General features: G+C 45.3%; 1 protein-coding gene across 5 annotated transcripts in view; it reads right to left on the bottom strand.

The window, feature by feature from the left end:
- CROCC2 (ciliary rootlet coiled-coil, rootletin family member 2) overlaps positions 1 to 22,117 on the bottom strand; it is a 90,040-nt gene that overhangs the window by 11,947 nt on the left and 55,976 nt on the right. For all 5 annotated transcript variants that reach the window (XM_077349011.1, XM_077349012.1, XM_077349015.1 and 2 more), the window contains 8 exons: positions 14,045 to 14,188; positions 9,365 to 9,603; positions 9,078 to 9,237; positions 8,304 to 8,471; positions 7,356 to 7,707; positions 6,175 to 6,359; positions 2,754 to 2,874; positions 1,451 to 1,614 (listed from right to left, as the gene is read on the bottom strand). In XM_077349011.1, coding sequence (XP_077205126.1) covers positions 1,451 to 1,614; positions 2,754 to 2,874; positions 6,175 to 6,359; positions 7,356 to 7,707; positions 8,304 to 8,471; positions 9,078 to 9,237; positions 9,365 to 9,603; positions 14,045 to 14,188 — 1,533 coding nt within the window. The remainder of the gene's footprint in view (positions 1 to 1,450; positions 1,615 to 2,753; positions 2,875 to 6,174; positions 6,360 to 7,355; positions 7,708 to 8,303; positions 8,472 to 9,077; positions 9,238 to 9,364; positions 9,604 to 14,044; positions 14,189 to 22,117) is intronic.

Raw genomic sequence — 22,117 nt, 5'->3', positions numbered from 1 at the left:
CTTCAGGACTGCATGTTCCCCATGTATATTCCTCACTCTTCAGAAGTGGACGGGAAAACGAGGCGACCAAACATTGCAGGAGCCATATTAGGTACATCCCAGATCAAGGAAGAACACTTGGAATTGCTCTTACATCTGACATGAGTCACGTGAGGACACATGTACTTATCAATAAAGATTCAGAGATGGGTGAAGTGGAAGAAAGATAGAGACCAATTAAACGCAACAAAAATTTTGGAACAGAGAGCTTATGGGTAGCACTTCCTGAAAGGAAGGCCTTTATCAGTGCTTCTGATACAGCTATTCTCCTCTGCAAAAAGCATGCCTATTGGATCAGCAGTTGGAGATGAACTCAAGAATGCAATAAAAACAGCAACAATAAAATCCCTATATATTGAATTGCACAAGCCAGGGTCGACGCAACGTTCCTTGTCAGTAGTGATGTCGAAACCACTATCCAACAGCAAACCATGGCTGTCACACAAACAAACTGTACCGGCCAATTCAACTTACAGTCTTGCATCCTGATCAGAGTGCTGGGAAGCAATAATGAAATAGCACCCTGGAATGGCACATGCTATCATTGCTAAAAAAATAAATATTTCTGCACGTCGCCTGCGTGCTGAAATACAGGCTGGTGAACAACACACCCGTGCCCTTTGGCTTATAATTCCATGATCCGGGCAAATTAGAAAATTCAAAATGGCCCCAACTTTGACATTTTCCTCAGCCACATAAAGACATCACTTCTCGCTGCAATGCCAAGATTACAATGTGAATTACGGAAAGCATTTACATGGAAACTTACCACACCATAACTCCTTGGTAGCATCAGGGAAAGAAATGGAAAGGATCATTATTTTGTTGGAGACTGGATAAATTGTCATCTGGTGCCATTATCACTTAACATTTCATGTTAGCTTAGTGCAGTAAAACAACTGGAGCATTGGTTTAAAAAAAAAATCCCAGCCTTTTAAAATGTTGGGCAATTTATTCCTTAAAATGAAAGCACTGATGTTTCTCTAGTATTAATTTACTTTCTGTTTTAAGAACCCGAATGAATATTCAGTGCATATTAAAACAAGTTAGATTAATTTCACAGATGGGAAACTGTCCTTTAAAACAGTGGTCCCCAACCTTTTTATCACCGGGGACCGGTCAATGATTGATAATTTTAGTGAGGCCGGGGGGGGGGCAGTCTTTTGCTGAGGGTAGCCCCTGAGGCAGCAGCTGGGGAGGAGGACGAGGAGGAACCGCAGCCTGGTACCAACTGATCTACGGACTGGTCCCAGTCCCCGGACTGGGGGTTGTGGAACGCTGCTTTAAAAGACACCACCTTACATTGCTCATAATGATGGAAGTGCTTTAGAAGCAATCCGGTCGACCTGCCCTTACATGGCTTTTTCCTCCTCAAAAGGCAGCAGCAGCAACAACAAAAACTTTCACTCACCTGCAGATCCCTGTTTTTTGCCTGACATATGTGCAAGTTGTGCTCCAGGGTGATCACTTGCTCTGCACATGCCTGTCGTTCCCTCTCTGCTGCCTGAATTGTCTCCTCTTGTAGCATCAGTGCAGCCTGAGCGCTACTCAGACGTCCATCTGTTCCCCGTTTGCCTGGAGGTGAAATAAAAATGTGGGTTTTTAAAGGGAAAAAAAATCAGTATCCTCCCTATAGTTCAATACAAATTGACTTAATGGTTGTATTTCTGTTACTATTTCCTCATTTGCTTGTTTGTGTTCTTTTTCTTTAATATAATATTAAACTCTGTTTTACCCTGAGAATATTTAAAAGAGTTTGGACCTTGGAAACCCTGTGTAACTCTTCAAAGATGTAACTGGAAGATAATGGAGTGACCTTATTCTATTTTATATTTTTAATTTTATATCATTTATACCCTCACTCTGGGGACCCAAAGCAGCTTACATTGTTCTCCCGTCCTTCATTTTATCTTTGTAACAAATCTGGAAAGTAGGCTAGATTGAGACTGTGTGACTAGCCCAAGGCCAACCAGCAAGCCTCCACTGCAGAGTGGAGATTCAAACCTGGGTCTCCAAGATCCTAGTCCAAGACTCTAACCCAAGACTCTAACCCAAGACTCTAACCTATTTCACATACTTCTAAAATATGAACATACATTTGGAAATTAACATATTTCATCTGTAAACGTGTGGAAGATAGATGTGGGTGCAGGGGGAGCAGATAATAAAGGACCCCAAAATCTTTGCTGTGCCACAGCAATAGAACTTGCATAGGGCAGGCAAACAGGCACCCCCCATTTCATCTCTTTTGTAGAAGTGATTTTGACAGAACTCGCTGGTAACTTAGGACTCTGCCCTTCTGTTAGGACAAGGACATACCAAGATACCCTGACCTTTTATCTTAGATTATAACAAAAATGGACAATTTCTGCATTTCATCCAGAACCTAAAAATACTCTTCCAGCCTCAGAAAAGCAGGTGGCAGCAATATGTATTCTAAAATTTTTTGACTACACTTTTTGATAAAAAGACCTTGAGGCAGTTTACATATTAAAAAATAAAAGACCCAGTAAACATTCACCAGCGACCAGTGATTCAAACGTGGATCTCAGAGATTCTAGTCTGACACTGTGGGCTTCTTGTCCCTGAAGAGATAGAGAAGGGATGAGCTAAGGCAGAGGTAGTCAACCTGTGGTCTACGTCCATGAACATCTGGAGGACCACAGGTTGACTACACCTGAGCTAAGGTGTATGTGTGGGGGGATAGAACTTGCCTTCTTCACAATCTGCTAAGAATTTCTGAAGCTGCAAGATACGATTCTTTGTCTGGTCTCGGTCAGACTCCATTTCATTTATCTGACGGCTCATATTCATCACCTGAATCCTTAGGTCATCCTGGGGAAAAGAGAGATAATCGTACCATTAATATCCATAGTCTGTGAACAAAGAAGGTGGAGAAATACTATAAGGAGTAAGATATTGCATGTTATTGTTTTTTAAAATTATTTTTCTATTTCTAGCCTGTCACATGACTCAAGACAACTTACAACATTGTCAAACATAAACCTAACAAGAATATAACCCCTTATTCTAAAATTGAAATAACTAAGTACAATATTAATTTAAAACAGCCTTAAAATAATGCCCATTTGCAATAGTCGACATAATAAAAATCAGGTTGCGTGTCCTAATATCAATCAATTAAAAAAAATAGTAAGAAGAGTTGATTTTTATACCCCACCTTTCACTACCTGATGGTGGCTTACAATAATCACCTTCCCTTTCTCTCTCCTCTATAGACACCTTGTGAAGTAGGTGAGGCTCAGAGAGTTCTAAGAGAGACTGCTCTGTGAGAACAGCTCTATCAGGACTGTGACTAGCCTCAGGTCACATGACTGCATGTGGAGGAGTAGGGATTTAAACCCGGCTCACCAGATTAGAAGCCACCACTCTTAATCACTACACCAAGCTGGCTCTCTAAACATGTTTTCTCTGGGATGCTGCACAGGAATGCCACCACCAAAGAGGCCTTGTCCCAAGGGTTCTAGATTCAGAAAATGAAAAGCCTCTGCGCAATGCTGATCTTAGTGTGCTGGGGGGTAACGTAAAGTTTGATCCCCCTCAGCTGGCAAAGCTGGTTTCAGTAGTTTAGACTAGTTCTACCACTTATTGCAGTAGAAATGGATAGATAATACATTTTCAGATGTATTTTACAATATTACTATTTTAATCTGCACAAATGCACTACTTGGTGTATACGTCATCTTAATTCAGTGTCAGACAGTATTCTTCATCAAGTGTGATAATGGACATTCCTACTCAAAGGGAGTGGACAGCTCATCACTAGATTTCACTGGACTGGTAGTTTGCCTCTGAACCCATTTTAAATCCTAGGATACCACTTTTGAACATGTAAATAAGAAAAAATGCCTTTGAGATTGTGCAGATTGCCTTATCTTTAGCATTCAGCAAATGTAGCCAACAATCCATGTAATATCTGGGACTGATATGCAGTTTTCTAAAGCAGAAGATAAAGCTTAATGGGAAACTTGAACCTGAGGCCTTTCATTTTATCAATTAAGCCCCTCCTTGAGAGCTCGGTTTAAAAGCCATTGCCAAAGTATTTTCCTCCTTTCCTTTCAGGCCTTTAAAAATATATCCTACACTTCTTGCTAGTCTGTAATCCCTGTGTACATTACTTGGAAGTAAGGTCCATTGCACTCAGTAAGATCTGCCTTTGATGATGGAGTTATGAAAGTGTTAACTCAGTGATGTTATTGACTGTAGCTGTTTAGGTTCCTGCAAGCTAACCATCAACTACAGCATCTCAATGGACAAGGCAGAGACGGAAGGAATGCCTTAGATTTTATACAACCCAGAAGGAATTAACTGATTTCTCCATTTGTCAGAAAGGCTGTTGGATGATCTGGTGCTACAATTATTATGACAGCCCATGTTTTTTAAATTATTCTGGTACAGTATAAATATTTATGCATTTTTACAAGAGGCATGCTTTTGAGCAATAAATAGCACATGACAGAGAAAGGCTGAACTGCCCTTGGATGTTGTTAAACATATGTCTTGGGAGTCAACTTGGGGTCAAGCTGAGTTAGGTTGGCTCATGTGATCCAGCAGAGCAGAGCCGGGATAGGCTGATGGGCTTCAGTGCCAGGTACATGAAATGGATCCCTGAAAGAACCTCTGCATACTAGGGCTTCTGTGCTGAGTCCTGCTTGGTATCCTTCTCTGGAATTATACTCAAAGAAGTACAGATGCATTCCTTGAGAATATTATGCATTCATAACGTTTAAAGCCTAAAGTTGTGTTCTAGCAAATAATTCTGTGCCTGTCATCAATCTGGTATCTTTGCACATTTTTACTTAATGTGCACACTTTGGTCAAGTTGCAAAAATCTTTTGCAGAAATTTGAACACCCCCCCTCCCCCCACATACACTTTTTGTCAAGAGAGTCAGGTTTTTAGATCAAAATACTTGCAGCGTGGAGAAGAATGGCCATAAGAAGACTCTGGGAACAATCTACAAAAGTTGATTTCACATTCATCTTCCCAGTTATATTGTTGACCATTTCTATCGTTATCTTTCCAAACTGGAGCTCGATACAATTTTTATCTTTTTCTTGTGCACAAGGAGAAATGAGTCTATCTTATAGATAACTGTGAAGCTGGGAAGAGTGTTTTGCTCAAAATCTCATAATGTGTACAATCTAAGGGAAGACATCTTCCAGATTCAAATGTAATACATGCAACCCAAAGTGATTTTAAACACATGACTTTTGAAAGCCTGTACATTACATTCAGTGTCATATAGCCTACAGCTTGCACCATGATAAACATATATACACATTGTTTCACATCTTGCATGTAATTCTGCCAAGAGTCTGCTCTGCTATATGGCATAAAATGAATCTCTTTTTCTGAATTAATGGGTGCATTGATGGAATTAATTGGTGCATTGCTTTTGGGATCTAACTTGGCAGAACCAACCTACTCCCTACAACCACTTAAAAGCCACTGAATAAAACCAAGAGAAGATTAGATAGATTTTGTATTCACAGAACTCTCCAGGCATCCAAGCACACACATCCAGAGAGTCTGATAGTTCCTGGTAACACCCTTAAAGCTAACATGGCACTGAAAAAGCAGCATGGCATGTTATCTTAAATGAAGTGCCTGGAAACAGAAGTGCTTGCACGTGCACAGAGAAGGACAGAACAGATGGTGTTGCAAATAAATGAATTTCTGAAGCCACCATGCTTTCTTTGCTGTACCAAGGCTAATAGCAATGCTTGGTATCCTGCTTGGTATCTTTCTCTGGAATTAAGGTAAGGGACCCAGAGTGAAAAGGTTAACACTACTATGTTCCAGTGTCCAAACTGTGTCCAACAGCAACTGCCTTTTGGGTAGAGAAAAGCAGCATATATGAACCAACTCTTCTTCTTCAAAATCTGTAAGAAATATCACTAGTTATGCACGTAAACAAATGCTAGGGATTCTGAGAAACCTCCAGCCTGATTTTATGCAAGCTTGTTTAGAAGCTCCATTTACTCAACAAGGCTTTCAAAGCAACTGAGCACAGAAATGTAGTTGTTAGAATTGCAAAAGAAGGAGAAAAAGTGTGTGTGGGGGGGGAGACGAATAACCAATGGAAAGAGCCCAAAGAGGCTTTGTTACTCACCCTCTCTCTCTGAGTGTCTCGCAGCTCTTGAAGAAAGCCCTTCAAAGCATCTCGGACCACTTCTGGGTCAATTTCACTTGTGCTCTGCTCACCTCTGAGAGGGGATGCCTGATGACACGGGGAACGTGAGCGGCTCCTCTCAGGAGATCCAGTGTGGGAGGCGGGTGTTTGTCGGCCACTAGTTCCTGTGAAAATACAGCATTCCCATCTTTAAGCCCAAACGTAAAACATAGCCATAAAACAGGGCCCGAATCAATGTACAATAGCAGCAGGACAGCAATTCTATAGGCATTCTGTGATTATACTAATGTATGTGATTATACTAAAGTAATGAATTTAGTGTCAAACTATGAGAATCCATCATTCTGAGAATCTCTGCCTTGACTTTCTAGACCTTAAGATGCAAAGATAGCCTTGAATGTATAGAGACAGCAGCTGATGAAGTATCAAAAGCTAAACTAGGAGAATGAACTCGATTTTAATGGTAGGAGGGAAAGACTTCACTGTAGTTGTCATGTGCAACCACAAGGCAGCTTTAGCCAGGATCTGGCTTTCTACAGCACTCCACATGTATTGAAAAGGGAATGCCAAGGACAGGATGTTGTGTTATACAGATGGGTAGAGGGTGGGAGAATTTATGTTGGAAGTTTTTAGGAGGAGATTGGATGAACACCTGTCAGGAGTGTGTGATTTTTAAGTCTTCAAGAAGGGGGGGGGGGGCTGGACTGGATGACCCTTAGTGGTATCTTCCAGCTTTGTGTGATTCTGATTCAGAATAGAGACCCCTCTAGACCAGCAGTTGTGTTGTTAGGCATCAATTTTCCAGAGGAACTGGCCTTCTACAGTCTTGCTACTGGAACTTTGAATTGAAGAAACCAGCTGGATGATCCTGGAGTCTTCTGAACACAAAGCAGATGTTATGCCCATGTCCCACCAACTGTCTCACCAAGGTATTACTTAAGTAGCAGCAGCATACTTTAACTTCTGAAACATTTTTGATCTCCATCCTCTCTCTTCATCCCCATAATTCACTTTGCTCCCCATCACAGTTATTCAGTGAAGTTTTATTAGCGGGGCAGGTTCCCCTTTCAGAATCCAAGGATGACGACACTTCATTATTTTTCCCCTTTGCTGAAACTTAGCCCATAACTATATGGAAGTTAACACAGGAGTATTCTGACCTTTGACAGGGGAGCTGGATCGTTGTGGGGATGGACTCCGACTGCCCAGCCCAAGTGTTCGGCGCAGAGTTGAATGCAGTGCCACCAGCTTCAGCTCAACTTCCCTCTTAGCTGCCTCAGCTTTGGTCAGCTCTATGTTTAAGCCATGGGTGCGTCCCTCACAGGTGCTGAGGCACATCTGGAGGTTCTCGCTTGTCCTATTAGCCTCCTGAAGCTTCATCTCCAGGCTATGGAGATCATTCTTCAGCTTTTTCTCTCTGCTATGACTCTCTGCAAGGCTCTGCGTGAGATCCTGCTCTCGCAGCTGAGCCGCTGCCTCTGTGGTAGACAACTTTTTCTGCAAACTCAACACCTGAAAGAGAACAAGTTCTGAAGATGACGCTCCAGGGGAATTGATAGGGGCAATTTATACCACATTAGTACCTGTACATGCACAGACAGCTCCACCCATACTTGTGTTCATCCAGTGCTTTATCCCCATCCACCAACCCCTGTTGCTCAGTTAGCCAGACATCTGTGAGGAAACTCTTAGAAGCTCATAGCCTAATAGCGCAATCATAAGTACAGTAACACTCTTCTAATTCCACTAAAGTCTCAAGGAGAGGCTTAGAAGGGCGTCAATATGCTTAGCATGTGCCGTAAGCATATACAAAGGCACTTCCTCTCCTCTGCCATAAATGTCTAAAATATTAATGCTCTATTGTCTACGTCTACATGACCCATGCAAACACAAGCAGACATTTAGATGAGTATACATGGTCCTCCATGACTGATATATGACACCCAGCACACTGTTGCTGCTGCATAAATGTTATGAAATAAGAGAAATATACATCTGCACCATACAAATACCTCCTCTGTCCCTTCATGGACATCAATTCCTTCAAACTTTCCCCTATTGCCTTATCAGTTTTTCCAGATCACTCTATTCTTCTTCCCCAATGTTACCTCCTTGTGAGCAGATTCCCGGCCAATCTCCAGATTACTTATCTTCTGCTTCAGTTCCAAGGCCTCTTTGCTGCTCTGCTGCTCTTGCTGCTCTTCTTGCAGCAATCGATGCTGCAGCTCAATGATTTCTTGGCCTTGCTTGCTGTTCTCACTCTCTAGAGTCTTCACCTGCAAAATGACAGATGGTAAACAAGGCACACTCCAGCACACTATTCTGTCCTCAGTAGTCCAACTCACACATATGCTGTCTTCTGCAAAAAGCGTGCAAAATCTAGAACAGGTACTTGCTGGGTTTGTCCTATCAAAGAAAAAATTACATTGCACCACGTCCTTATGCTTAGATAAGCAAATCAATAAATGCTAATTTCTGCAGTGAGAAGATTTGGGCTCCACATATTCAGTGCAAATATAGATAAACCTGCTATAATCTGTTGAGGGCACCAGATTTGAGGAAGTTTCAGATGGAGAAATGTAGTACTGACAATCAGTGAAGGAGCAGATGCATAGATGTTAAAGTCAGGATTTATGATGGAGGCATGAAGGACTTGGGGCTTTATCAAAAAGCTTTTCAGAGATACATCAAATAAGCAAATATAATATTTGGGACAGCAATGCCACAGTTCACTCTGTTGAGGTGCCATAGAAGCATCAGAAGACTGGAGACTTCTGTGACTGAACCTCATATCTAGTTATCCCGGGGAATCTTTTTATCACAAAGAATGTTGGCTACAACGTTACATCCTCATGTTCCTAAAAGATGTGGGGTGGGCAGACCTGTCTGCGCAGTTCCTGAAGTTCCCTTCGGGCTTCCATGCGAGTCTTCTCCACTTCCCGCAGATTTGCTCGGAGCTCTCCCAGCTCTCTCTCAATGGCTCCTTTTGCTTCCTCCAGGATGGCAACCTTCTGCTCTTTCTCATCGTTCGATCTCTGCAGACTAAATCAGATGCATGTGCTGTTATTATTGTCAGCACCTCTCAAAACACAGTATAGTGGGAGAATCTATGGCAGCAACATACATGGGCTTCTCCAAACCAGCCTGTCTTAATTTGCTGTCTTCCTACCTGAGCCTCTCATTCTCTGCCTTCTTGACGGCTGCTCTGAGTTCAGAGTTGGACTTTTGTAGTGCTTCTTTTTCCCTGTTCTCATCTGCCAAAGCCCTCTGGATTTCCAGCAGCTCCTTCTGTTGATGATCACGGACCTCTTCAGTTTCCTGCAACCTAAAATGAAGTTCAGCCACTTCCTTACGAACGTCAGCATGGGTGTCGTCTGCCAACCGCAATTGTGCCCTCAACTGTTCTGCCTTTTAAGAGAGAGGAAAAAAACCACATTCTCCTAAGTCTGGAAATTTTGGTGTGCAGTGCATGCCTAAGCCAGTTTACTCACAAGTAAGCCAATTTGACTTTATTGTGACTCAGAATTACAGATCATAAATATTCTTTTTTTAAAACCGTACTGCCTGCTTAATGGGGAGAAATTGTTTGTCAATACATTTCTCCAATACCTATGTTCGCCATTTTGTGTGATTAGGGAATTGTATGTATTTCCCAACTTTGGTGTGTATGGGTGTGTATGCTTAAGATGTGGGTTTCCAATGGCATTTACCAAAACTGGAACATACAAGTGTCTTCCTCATCACACCAGATGGTCAATATATGTATTGAGAAAATCATACATAATGTGCTCTCCCTAGTGAGCAAGATAGAAGTGCCAACATTTTAATAATGACTGAAGAGGTACTGTGTTTTTCCCCCAGCTAATTTACAATTTGGAGTAGAGTCAGACAGAGAGAATCCTCTTAGCAATGACAGAGCAGAAGAAACAGTAGCCTAAACCAGGGTTTCTCAACTATGGGAACATGAAGGTCATTCAATGGTACAATAGTTTTCAAAATGGCAGCTGGGGAGTGTCCTCCCACCCAGTGCCTGCTTTTTCTAGCATTGAGTGAAGAGGAAGGAAAAAGAGGGTTTAATTTTTTAAAAATCTACCTTTATTTAGGCAGTTTGCCCTGCCCCCTCCCCAAAGTGTCCCATGAGGGAGTGGGAAGGGGAGGAGCCCAGCCATTTAAAACTCTGTTGGCTGAGGTTCCTCTCACTTTTTGTTTTGGGTGTGGCAGGGAGGCATGGCTAGCTGACATCCTGGTATCTTGAAATCTGATAAATTTTTCCAGCAGTAGCTCAAGAGTCAAAAGGTTGAAAACAGCTGGCCTAGATGGTTAGATTCCCAAAAGTATCAAGTTTGAATGTAGATGAAAGCCCCAGCGATGAGCAATGATTAGCCCGCAGTAATAGTGCAGAACACATGTCCTGGCCAATGCCAACTCAGGCCAAAAAGCTTGAATCCCAGTATAGTGTACTATAGTATAGAACAGGCTTTCTCAACCAGGCTTTCATGAAACCCTGGGTTTCTTGGAAGGGTTTCATGAATGGGTGGGAGTTAATTTATTCAAATATATGTGTGTGTGTGTGTGTGTGTGTGTGTGTGTGATAAACACTGAACCCCTCCCCCAATGGTCAATGATGGGCCTGGAGGGGGTGAGAAGGGGAGGGGCCCTGGGTGAGCATATACACAGCTATGCTTTCCAATCATATTTTAAATGATTGCACCACTTCTGGTGGCTCTCGAAGCCTGAAGAAGGTTTCAGGGGTTTCTCAATGGTAAAAAAGTTGAGGAAGTAGAGATTCCATAGAGGATTTCTGAGGATAATACAGTTATTTTCTGAGTTAGTACAGTATTGCTGCAGTCTTATATGCAGAAGAAAATAGGGCTCAAAGTTTTTTTTTTTTCCACTTCTCGGAAAAATCAGTATCCAGTCAACTGTACTACTTTTGCTATCTTACCTCGATTACAAAACAGGGACAGGGGATGGGTGGGCAAATTCTATGTGAACCCCAAATCACTGTTTCTTTTCTTCCTTCCCTGTTTTCTTTCCTACTAACTCTTTACTTTGAAAAGCTCTAACATTGTCCAGATCCTCCCTGTTGGCCTGGTTCATTCCACTCGGCTCTGTGTTATTGTTGTTCTGTTTTTGAGAAGGATTAGGGTGAGCCCCCTTCTCTTCTAGCCCCCACCCACATATGGGATCCACAAATGCACTCAACACTTTCTGCTGAGCTCAGCAGAAATTCACTAAGAAAGGTCAGTGACCAAAGAGAGGGACGATCCATCATAAAATAAACTGTTTTTATTCCCCAGGATAAGTTTTTTTGGGGGGAAAGGTTAGCAGGGGGTGAGACTCAAAAGAAAACATTGCATACGAACACCCACCCACCCCCTCCTTTCTCTCCCTCTCTCTCACACACAAAACCTCCTTCCTGTCCCTCTCCCCCAGTAAGGGCAGCTTTCCTCATTTACAGGAACATTGCAGCAAACCTCTTAATGTGATTATTATAATTATTTCTCGACTAGATTTTTTAAAAATAAACAGTCTCTTTTGAAATCATGCCTGGGCAGCCAAGTCTCCAGCTGAGTCCTGGACACATGGAAGAGGGTATTGCAGAGTAGGAGAGAAAGAAGAAGATATTACAGTGTTTGTGCGTGTGTGAGAGAAAGGAAAAAATATGTGACTCTCCATTGAAGTATTTGAAGAATACAGATGTGCCAGCACGCATGGGAGTGCCTGAAAACGCATGCAACTGTTTCTGTAGAAGAAGAACATGTGTCTTCTGTGTACAGGCAACCCAAGCTGATGTGTATGGGAATGTGTGTAGAGTCTGCATTGCTGTATGTTCGTCCAGGAAAGGGAATTCATATGTATGTGTGTGTGCACGTGTGTATATGAGGAATAGGGGGGGGGGGAAGAGAGCAGAGGTGCCTGATTTGAACATGAATAAGCTGTATGTGCATTAACATGAAAATCTGTGAGTGTGCTTGCATGTATGGAAAGGCAGGGCTGCTCAACGAACCTTACTTCCTCAAGTTAAAAGGCTGTGAAAATGTTATGGTTCCCATGGTGATAAGTAGGTCAATGCTGGCGCCGGTGAGGATTTTGCTCTGTGTTTCTTTGCCCTCAGCTTGTTATATTAGTCCCACAACTGTCCTCTCTCTCTCTCTCTCTCTCTCTCTCGCTGTTGTCTCTACACTCCCTGCCCATGCTGAGTTAATCTTTCTCTGCCCGTCCTGTACCCATCCTCTAACATATCTAGCCCCTTCACCCCATCCCCATTCCTTTTGCCCTCCCTATCCTCTGAAACAGCCCTCTTCAGTTTGCTTGTGTGGTCCCTCCTGGGGCTGGACTTTGAAATCTGTTGAAAGGAGGCCATTTTTTTGCCAAAATAAACAGCCTGTCATGTTAAATTACTCTCTCTTCCTCTTTTATGTCCTTTAATTTTCTATTTCCCCTCACCCCACCCCAGTCTTTTCAGGCTGGGGTCATTCTCCTGTTCTGCTGTTTCTGTGTTTGTAGAGAACTAGAGCCCTGGAAGCATCTGGCAGTGGGTGAGGGTTACCACCTGGGGATGTTTTTCAGAGCTGCAATCTCCCCCCCCCTCCAAGAATTACCATCTAGAGATTGATCTTTCAAAGGGGTAACATGTCTAGATGGGCAGCTATCCCTCTTTTCACTTCAGCCAATAGTAGACCATTGTGGATATAAGGCACTGATTGGCTAGGAGCACTGATAGTAAGTATAAAGCAAAGCCACAGAAGGGATCATTGGCTACTAGGGATGGGCACAAATCTAAAAATTTTGATTTGGGGCAATCCTCGAACCAAAACCTGAACCAGACCAAGCTTGAGTATTCCCGAATCAAACCCATCACTTCAGACTTCCTTTGTCCTGGCTACAGCTTCCTTGGATATTCCCAGGAAAGGTTAAATGGCTGGCTGTTTGAGCCTGCCTTGATCAGCTGTTAGGTTGGAATAGCCTGAACAGCCAAACTGGACAAATGTCTGGTAAATGTTCAGGGAAGTCACCTTCTCTGAACATTGGTTTGGGGGCTACGAACTGGCCGAAGTTCATGCTGAATTTTGTTTCATGAATCAATTCATGCCCATCCCTATTGGCTACCTAGGCTTTGTATTATGCCACTTTCATCAGTGTGACTCTGGGCTAAATACAGATGGTAATTTTTCAGAGTGGAAAGTAGTAGGATCTCCTTTGTGTTGTGCATACCCATTCATTTCCTTTGTTCCTCTGATGTCTTCAGTCAGAGGCTTATGAGCAAAAATCTACAAAACTAACAGTCTAGCAGAGACAGTGGTGTGAACATGTACACCACTGACAAATCTGTTTCCATTTTACAATCTGAGTCTGAAAAAGCAATCATCCATCTCCAACATAAAACCTGAGGAGAAGCGAAGGCTCAATAGTACAACATATGCTTGGCATGCAGAAGGTCCAAGGTTTCATCCCCTGGCATCTCCAGTTAATAGGATCCAGCAGTAGGTGATGTACCTGAGGCTCTGGGGAGCTGCTGCCCATTGAGAGAGTATCTTGATAGACCAATGGTGTGACTTAGTGTAGAGCAGTATCACTAGTCCATGTGTCCAACTGCTAATGTAGTCCACCTGACCTTGTTCTGCCTGACATCCTTTAGTGATCTTGACTTTAGTAAGAACAGAAGACCTCAGATTTCTTATCTACTGTCTATACTGTTGGAGACTGGATGCCCTGAGAAAGGGTATGTAGCTTCCAACTACAAAGCATTTTTCAAAGGTTTCATAAGGTGGGTTGAATGTTTCCCTGCTGAATATGGAATATTCAGGCTAAAGGAATCAACAAGCAGCCAAAGGGACATACATACCTCCCTCCCCATGAGTTCCTTTTCTTTGGCCAGCTCCTTCATATGATCATTCAAGCGCTTGAGCTCTTTCTGGTGGGCAGCCACTGCATCTTCAAACCGTGCCTGGAAGGTCCGTAGCTCATCAGTGATGCTGGCAATTGTGTTCTGCATAAAAGTAAGATGCAGGAAGAGACATGGCATGAACTACCTTGACCTTTGTATTCCATAAAGAACTGAAATGCAGGGACTCATCAAGGCTATAGGTCCTTTGAATATTTCCCCCTCCCACCACACATAAAACTTTCCATGCAGAGCTCAGTTCTAGAGCAGTACAATTAGAAAACTGTTGGCAAGAGGACAAGATGGATGACCTTTTAGGATAACAGTAGGGCAGCGACATTACACATGTTGCCACGTTCTTGTGTTAGTGGATGACAAAAGGATTTCTTATTGGATGTGTGATGAGAGTTATGTGCCTCCACGAGGCACTTTAGCCCTTTTCTGCTCAAAAACATAACACATGGGAGGACATGTCTTCAGCCTTCTCACCCTGCACCATTTTCACATTATCAAACTGAATTACGGAACCACTATTGGCTCCTCTGTGAACATTACACAAAACTATGTATAAGTTGTGTGATTTTGCAATGGCGGTAGTTACAGCTCTATGACCATTTATGCACTGGGAACGTCACTGCCCCAGCTCTTGTGCAGGAGCACAAATCGGGGCCGGATGAGGCACACTGGTCCAAATACTCCCCCGTGTGGGTGCAGGAAGAGGTGGGGTAACCTGCCACGACTAAATCACCAGCCTGCAGCCCCGCATGAAACCTCCAGTGCAATCTCAGGATGCAAAATAAACATGGGAGGGGAAGTTTGTGATGCTCCTTTATCCTACACACTGTGGTCATAAAAAAGGCCAGAATACATTTTGGAAGCACAAAATTCTCATCAAGCATCTGATATGAGGTCCTCATGCACACAAGGACCATAACATGTAGCATAACATATACAGTTCCATGCAATTTCTACTGTAACATATGTGGATCCCAGGGATACTGAATGGCCTCTGAACATTTTCTGAAAACCTGTGGGGCAGTTACTCTAACAGTATGGGCTTCAGTTCAGGGCCTGCCAACATTTTTCTGCAAGGGTGACGCAAGTAAAAATCCCAAGTTTGACATTGTACCACTTCAGGGTGCATCGTTGTACATATGCCACTTAATGACAAAAGGGAGGGGGAGTTCAAAATGGTGCAAACCAAGATTTAACCTAGGGCTTCACACGTTTATAAAGACAGGTCTGCTCTTTGAGTAGGCAAATGTTCAAAAAATACTGTTTCCTCATTTACAACCCCTCTCCCCCCATTTCTGGCGCACTAAAGGCTCTGAGCCAAGGAACAGGCAGCAGCATTGCCCAAGAGCTGCTAACATATTCCTGCCAAAAGCCCCACTCAGAGGCACTGTTTGGGTCACCCATACTAGAGGCCACCTGTGCTTTGGATAAGCAAGTGTCTCTCATGTCATAGAGCTCCTCTATCTGCCTAGTCACACAATAGTGACCCTCTATTCTTTCTGATTAAGGAAGGTTCTTCAAGAATCATTCCCAAAAGTTCACTTAAGCCTTGCACTCTCTTTACCCAGAGCAATGTTGTCCCAGAGGGCAGCCTTGAGAGGCCTACCTCACTGGTATTACCTCCAGCCACAGCACTGTTGCAGCTAGACCACAGATGACACTGGAACATTGCTAACAACAGCATGTCAGAGCATGGGAGCAACGTCAGAAGTATGGTTGCCAATTTCCAAGTGGTGTCTGGTGTTCTTCTGGAATTACAACAGCTGATCTCCAGACTCCAGAAATCAGTTCCCCCAGACAAAATAGTTGCTTTGCTCTATGATACCCCATTGAGCCCCTCTCTTCCCCAGCCATGCCCTCCCAATACTCTGTCCCCCAGATCTCCAGGAATTTCTAATCTTGAGTCAGCAACTCTGTCTGGAGTAAGATGAAGAGAAGATGTAGTAGCACTGGTTCAGTAAAGAGGGTACAGTGGAGAGAGGAATAAGATTGTGGAAATGTGTGTGACAGGAGTCATACACAGCCAGTCCCCATGGCTCAGTAGTGAAAGTCAGTCTGACAGAGCAGTGATGTGGCCACCTGTCATCTAGTCCCATTACCAAATTACCCACCACCCATCATTAGACCATCCTAGAAGCAAGAAAGGAGCTAGCATGATCTTGAATTTCTTACTGCAGACCAAAAAGGCCTGCCAATAACCTTTATCATTAAAATGTTACAAGGCAATGTAGAATGCCTTCCATAAATTTAATATCAGCTTCATTTATTTTTTCCCCTCTCTGTAAAAATCAGTCAGTGATTCTACAAGTGGAACTACATTTTATAGAAGCACAACATGCCAAGATGGAAAGTGACCTATTAGATCATCCAGGCCACCCTGTCTTAATGCAGTAACTTCCAGGACATAATTAGGACTCCAACAGTTGCTTTGGGTTTCACTGTGTAGGCCATGAGCATATTTTGATTCCAGAATGAAAATATGCAGGGTTTGGTCAGTGTGCTGTTAACATAAACTCTAGGATTGGGTGAATCGCTCCTAATCCCTCTTTAAAGGACAAGCAATGTCCCGTAGTCAGCCCTGTCTGCCACCGCCACCCCCATCGACTGAAGAGAAAGCCAAAGGAGGCAATAAACATCCAGGGCATTAATGAGCAGAATTACTTTCACAAATTTAAGGAAGCGTAATGTGGGGTCATGGAGGGAGAAATAAGAATTAAAAGAACAGCCTCGTACAACCCATGGCTTGTGTCCTCTCTCCTCAAGGCCACAGGCTCATTTAAACCAACAGAATTGTGACATGCAAATCAGTCATCCAACTGTTGATTGATCATGAGTCTTCTTTATGGGAAACTAGATTTTAAGCCCATTTTACTGTAGATAAAATGGGCGCTAGATGTCATTGGCACGGGGCAAGGGTAGGCCTGGCTGGCGTAGCACAGGGCAGCACAGGGCCGCAGGAGGCTTGCCCCCCTTCCCCACGGCGGAGCGCAGAAGGTGTTGGGGAGGGCCGGGGCTACATGGAGGGGAAGCGGCGTACCTTTTGTCGGCGTCGGCTCCTGATCTGGCAGGCTTCTGAACGCCGTAGTCCGGGCGGAGGTGAGGTGGGCGGCGACGCTGCGAGGCGGCTCCGCCTGGCGGCAGAAAGCTTCCCGCCCCCCCCACCCACCGACGCTCCCGAGGCTCTCTGGAGCCTTCTGCGGCCCACGGCAGAAGGCTCCAGAGAGCCTCGGGGAGGTGGATGGGTGGGGGGGGGACGGGAAGCCTTCTGCCGCAGGCCGTAGCATCTACGATGCTGTCTACGACGCTGTGCGCCCGCTACGGCCTGCGGCAGAAGGCTTCCCGTGCCCCCCCCCCACCCATCCACCTCCCCGAGGCTCTCTGGAGCCTTCTGCCGCGGGCCTGCGGCAGAAGGCTTCCCGTCCCCCCCCCACCCATCCACCTCCCCGAGGCTCTCTGGAGCCTTCTGCCGCAGGCCGCAGCGGGCTCACAGCGTCTACGACGCTGTGAGCCCGCTACGGCCCGCGGCAGAAGGCTTCCCGTCCCCCCCCCACCCATCCACCTCCCCGAGGCTCTCTGGAGCCTTCTGCCGCGGGCCGCAGCGGGCTCACAGCGTCTACGACGCTGTGAGCCCGCTACGGCCCGCGGCAGAAGGCTTCCCGTCCCCCCCCCCCACCCATCCACCTCCCCGAGGCTCTCTGGAGCCTTCTGCCGCGGGCCGCAGCGGGCTCACAGCGTCTACGACGCTGTGAGCCCGCTACGGCCCGCGGCAGAAGGCTTCCCGTCCCCCCCCCACCCATCCACCTCCCCGAGGCTCTCTGGAGCCTTCTGCCGCGGGCCGCAGCGGGCTCACAGCGTCTACGACGCTGTGAGCCCGCTACGGCCCGCGGCAGAAGGCTTCCCGTCCCCCCCCCACCCATCCACCTCCCCGAGGCTCTCTGGAGCCTTCTGCCGCCGGCCGCAGCGGGCTCACAGCGTCTACGACGCTGTGAGCCCGCTACGGCCCGCAGCAGAAGGCTTCCCGTCCCCCCCCCACCCATCCACCTCCCCGAGGCTCTCTGGAGCCTTCTGCCGCCGGCCGCAGTGGGCTCACAGCGTCTACGACGCTGTGAGCCTGCTACGGCCCGCGGCAGAAGGCTTCCCGTCCCCCCCCCCACCCATCCACCTCCCCGAGGCTCTCTGGAGCCTTCTGCCGCGGGCCGCAGCGGGCTCACAGCGTCTACGACGCTGTGAGCCCGCTACGGCCCGCGGCAGAAGGCTTCCCGTCCCCCCCCCCACCCATCCACCTCCCCGAGGCTCTCTGGAGCCTTCTGCCGCCGGCCGCAGCGGGCTCACAGCGTCTACGACGCTGTGAGCCCGCTGCGGCCGGCGGCAGAAGGCTTCCCGTCCCCCCCCCCCACCCATCCACCCCCCCGAGGCTCTCTGGAGTCTTCTCTCGGCCGGCGGAGCAGGCTCGCAGCGTCCACAACGCTGCGAGGCCGCTCCGCCGGCCAAGAGAAGGCTTCCCGGCCCACCCCCCAGCCGAGGCTCTCACCAGGCGGGCCGCCATTTTCCGAGGGAGTGAAGCAGGCAATGGGTAGCCGCGCTTCGCGCGGCTCCCCATTGTCTGCCTGGGTCGGGATTGACACTCGGAGGGGCCAATCAGGAGCCGCTTCGCGGCTCCTGATTGGCCCCCCCCGAGTTTTTATCCCGGACCGGTCCCGCCCTAACTCCTCCCCACTACCCCTTACTCCTTTATACAGTCCGTGGCGCCCGTGGCGCCACGGGCTGTTTACAGATGACCCACTTGGCAAATAAGGGAGTGAAGACACAGGAAAAGGCAGCCAAAAATGCATGGAAGTTGGGAAATTGCGCTAGGATACAGAATATATATATAATTTTGCTGTTGCAAACTGATGGCAAGAAATAAACAGCTTTGGGGTATGGCACACAACCAGATATGTCTCACAAATAAATACAAATAAAATCCTTTAAGATACCATAAGGCTCCTCTCTGTCTTTGCTGCTAACATCACACAAACTTTGAACTGGACTTCTGACAGATTGTATGCTGAACATTTATGAATGACAAATAACATCGTTGCTTTGTAGGGAAAATCATACACCAACCTGTGTTTGAATTATATAATGCATGTGGATTTTCGGTAAGACCTGTTCCTCGTTTCAGCTAAAGTCTGGTTCAAATCTTTCCAAGGAAGTAAAGGGGATGTCTACATGGAAACCCTTTTCAACAAGGCAGCATCTAGAAATACCTTAACATTCGGAGCCTGCTTGCCAATTAAGATGTCACACGTCTCTTGGTCAGAAAATGCCTGTCCTCCAGTCAAGTTCTGTTAAGACCATGCAAATACTACCTGTTAGCTGCTTCATGGCAGTAGCCTCATGCAGGAACAAGCATTACTCATGTCAGAAGAGATGCTCAGTCATTCCCGAGAGGGTATGTAGATGTCCCAGAACATATTGCTGATATGAAACAGCTAAGAAGCACCCAACTTGGGTGTATGTGAAGCACCCAACTTGGAGGATAGGACAGGCAGTAGTACCATTCCCTGAACAGAGAAGCCATAGGATGGATGGACTTCTATCGCTCCATGGTCAGTTGGCATCAAACTCTCATGAATTTCACTTCTACAAGAACTGTCTATTTCACCATTGAATTACTCTTTCAAATGTAATTATTGAGTGTATCTGTGTAAAGTGCCATCAAGTTACAACTGACTTATGGTGACCACATAGGGTTTTCAAGACAAGAGACATTCTGAGGTGGTTTTCCATTGCCTGTTTCTGGGTAGCAACCCTGAACTTCCTCAGTGGTCTCCCACCCAAGTACTAACCAGAGCCAACCCGTCTTATCTTTCGCGATTTGAGGGCATCAGGCTAGCCAAGGCCATCTAGGTCAGGACAGACTGCCCATTAGCAACTGTTAAATTAGGGTGTTTAAGGTAGTTTTTCTACACATTCAGCTGCACCCTACCTTTCACTTTACAATTCCACCATCCCATATCCTTCTCTACCACCTCAAATTTTCTACAAATCCTCTTCATTATTCTGACATGAGCAGTTCCAAGCAAATCAAATACTCCCCCCAGGTAAGAATTGATTAGTTTGGGATCTTCAGAATGCCTCATACCCCAGTTAGCCCATTACTCTCTTTCTTTGACCTTCTGACTCCTCACTGTGCTGCCTTTCCTAGATAGTGCTGGGGTTGGTTCACATTTAAGTTTTTCTTTTATATTTTCATATCTATTCTCATAGCAGAAGTACTCTTTGGACTACATACAGGATTCACTAGTGGATCCTGAGTGCCCCCTAGTGCTATCAAAGCAGCAACTTTAAACATTTTGGCCCAAATCTGCCCACAGGACATAGCCTACACTAGGCTCTCTAGCTAAGCCATTTTTAATGCTCTGTAAGGTGTGCAAGACAGCATGAGTATGGCATGCATTAGAATTACAAGGATGTGGTATGGCCTTTGGGTATCTGGAAGTTCAAATTTCGATCTCACCAGGGTATATGATTGGGGAATTTGATTAGACCAAATTAGGCTTGTTCCCTTAGAGATGTTTAGTTTTAGGTTGACTTGTGTCAATTATTGTAATTCCTTTGGCCTACAGGTACTGGATGTTTCTAAATAATGCAAAGTATATATTGCAAATAACCATTTGATTCTGATAAACAGGTGATGGGAACCACGAAGTTACTGTTTGTGGTAGAATAAGAACATGCTATAATTGACAGAATTTAAAGGCCAAACTAAACATGATTAGAATAAGGTTCACCTGTGTTTTGCTTTTTATTTTAAGGTTCCTTACAAGGAACCTTATTTTAAGGTTCCTTAACAGGACCTGGAATGTTATAGTAGATTCCTTAACCCTTTCCTCCCATACTGTGAGAAGAGGAAACTTCCCCTACAAGCTATTTCTTGCAGCTGCTGTTTGGCACTGGGGAACTATTGAAAAACTTGAACATGTAGTTTGGCCTAAATCACTCTCTCTTATCAAAGCTCCTATTAATTCCAAGGGATGGGGGAGGCAGATGTTTGAAATGCAAAATGCAAAATCCAGCTGAACCCCTAGCTTTGCTCTCCAGAAAGACACTGGATCAAAACCTTCCAACAATATACTACAGCATTACCCTTGGTCAGAGCCTATGAGGCTGCTAACTGAGACAGTAGTGGTTAAGAGTGTCGAATGGGTGTCTAGGAGACCTGGGTTTGAATCCCCACTTGTGCTATGGAAACTTACAGAGTGACCTTGGGCCAATTACATTCTTTAAGCCAAAACCTACCTCACAAGGGTGTTGTGCTGATATAAGCCACTTTTGACCCCCTTTAGAGAGAAAGGAAGGCAGGTGACAAACTAAATGAATAAACTTTTCTGTGTCAGGTTCCTGAATATTTAAAAATTGTGATACACAAAAATTAAGTTGGTAGAGCTTAATCATTGCCCATCAAGAAATGTAATAATAATTATAATGGGAAATTGGAAATTGGGGGGGGGGAGGGGACACAATTCCTGGGGAAATCACTGTTAGGGATTCTTGTTTCCAGAGTGAAAAAGGGAGACACACATTTTGTTGCTGAACTTGTGAGACTGTGTTTTGCCATCAAGGCTGAAGAGAGCTCCTCTGGGGATTCAGGGAGGGGGAACTCCAGGAAATGAGAAGCTCTTGGGCAAGATCTTTTCTTCTGATGCCAGGAACTTGCTCACAGCACTGCGAGCCACACACAAGCTTCTCCAAGGGGGAGAGAGATCGGACCATCCATGGAACATAGCCATGCAGCTTCCAGCGATGAATTGCAACATTTCCCTGGCCCTGGGGAGACATGCCTGGCTTGGATTCACTACCTCGCCCTGCTCAGTCCCATCCTGGAAGGGCCCTCCTTGTCATGTATGACCTTATAGAAAATGGCACACTGTTCCGGTCTCTCTGTTATGATGGATCACAGTCATCTGTGTGGATCGAGCCATTCCACTGAGCAAAAAGGCAGAGGGGCTAACCAGTTCTAGACTTAGCAGGCCG

The sequence above is a fragment of the Paroedura picta genome, chromosome 8 (assembly GCF_049243985.1).
Source record: "Paroedura picta isolate Pp20150507F chromosome 8, Ppicta_v3.0, whole genome shotgun sequence".
Classification (NCBI taxonomy): Eukaryota; Metazoa; Chordata; class Lepidosauria; order Squamata; family Gekkonidae; genus Paroedura; species Paroedura picta.
The sequence above is the reverse complement of the archived record's forward strand: the minus strand, read 5'-3'. Positions and strand labels throughout refer to the sequence as shown.